The 821-nt window shown below is 64.1% G+C and overlaps 1 protein-coding gene across 1 annotated transcript; it reads left to right on the top strand.

Moving 5' to 3' along the window:
• Positions 1–25: 25 nt before the first annotated feature.
• LOC103252271 (integrin beta-4-like) lies at positions 26–815 on the top strand (the record flags this gene model as incomplete). Its single annotated transcript, XM_008050898.1, has 4 exons — positions 26–192; positions 274–438; positions 525–635; positions 744–815. Coding segments are annotated over exons 1-4 (364 nt in total), but the record flags the coding sequence as incomplete, so codon positions are not given.
• Between the last annotated feature and the right edge of the window lie 6 nt (positions 816–821).

Below are 821 nucleotides of genomic sequence, written 5' to 3' on the forward strand. Positions count from 1 at the left end.
CCCCCCACACACCGAATCTCCCTCTGCTGCCCCCAGGCTCCGCCTTCACCTTGAGCACTCCCAGTGCTCCAGGCCCACTGGTGTTCACGGCCCTGAGCCCAGACTCGCTGCAACTGAGCTGGGAGCGGCCGCGGAGGCCCAATGGGGACATCCTTGGCTACCTGGTGACCTGTGAGATGGCCCAAGGAGGAGGTGCTGCCTGCCCCAGGGCAGAGGTGGGGGGAGGGGGGGTGGAGAGGGGGCCACAGAGGCTGAAGGCATCTCCCTGTTCAGGACCAGCCACCACATTCCGGGTGGACGGAGACAACCCTGAGAGCCGGCTGACAGTGCCAGGCCTCAGTGAGAACGTGCCCTACAAGTTCAAGGTACAGGCCAGGACCACTGAGGGCTTTGGGCCAGAGCGTGAGGGCATTATCACCATCGAGTCCCAGGATGGAGGTAGCAGCTCCCCCTTCCCTCACCCCCACCCTTCTCTGGCCACACCTTCTGTACCATCTTCTGACTGGCCAATCTACCCACCCCAGGGCCCTTCCCGCAGCTGGGCAGTCACACCGGGCTCTTCCAGCACCCACTGCAAGGCGAGTACAGCAGCGTCACCACCACCCACACCAACACCGCTGAGCCCTTTCTAGTGGGTGAGTCACTGAGGGGCAGGGGGTCCAGGCCTTCCTGGGAGCACAGAGCTAACAGAGGAAAAGGGGCAGGGCCTTGGGCGGGGTCCCCCAACGCCTCTTCTCCTGCAGATGGACTGACCCTGGGGTCCCAGCGCCTGGAGACAGGCTCACTCACCCGGCATGTGACCCAGGAGTTTGTAAGCCAAA

The sequence above is a fragment of the Carlito syrichta genome, unplaced genomic scaffold (assembly GCF_000164805.1).
Source record: "Carlito syrichta isolate Samal-C Ts95f unplaced genomic scaffold, Tarsius_syrichta-2.0.1 Scaffold153970, whole genome shotgun sequence".
Lineage (NCBI taxonomy): Eukaryota > Metazoa > Chordata > Mammalia > Primates > Tarsiidae > Carlito > Carlito syrichta.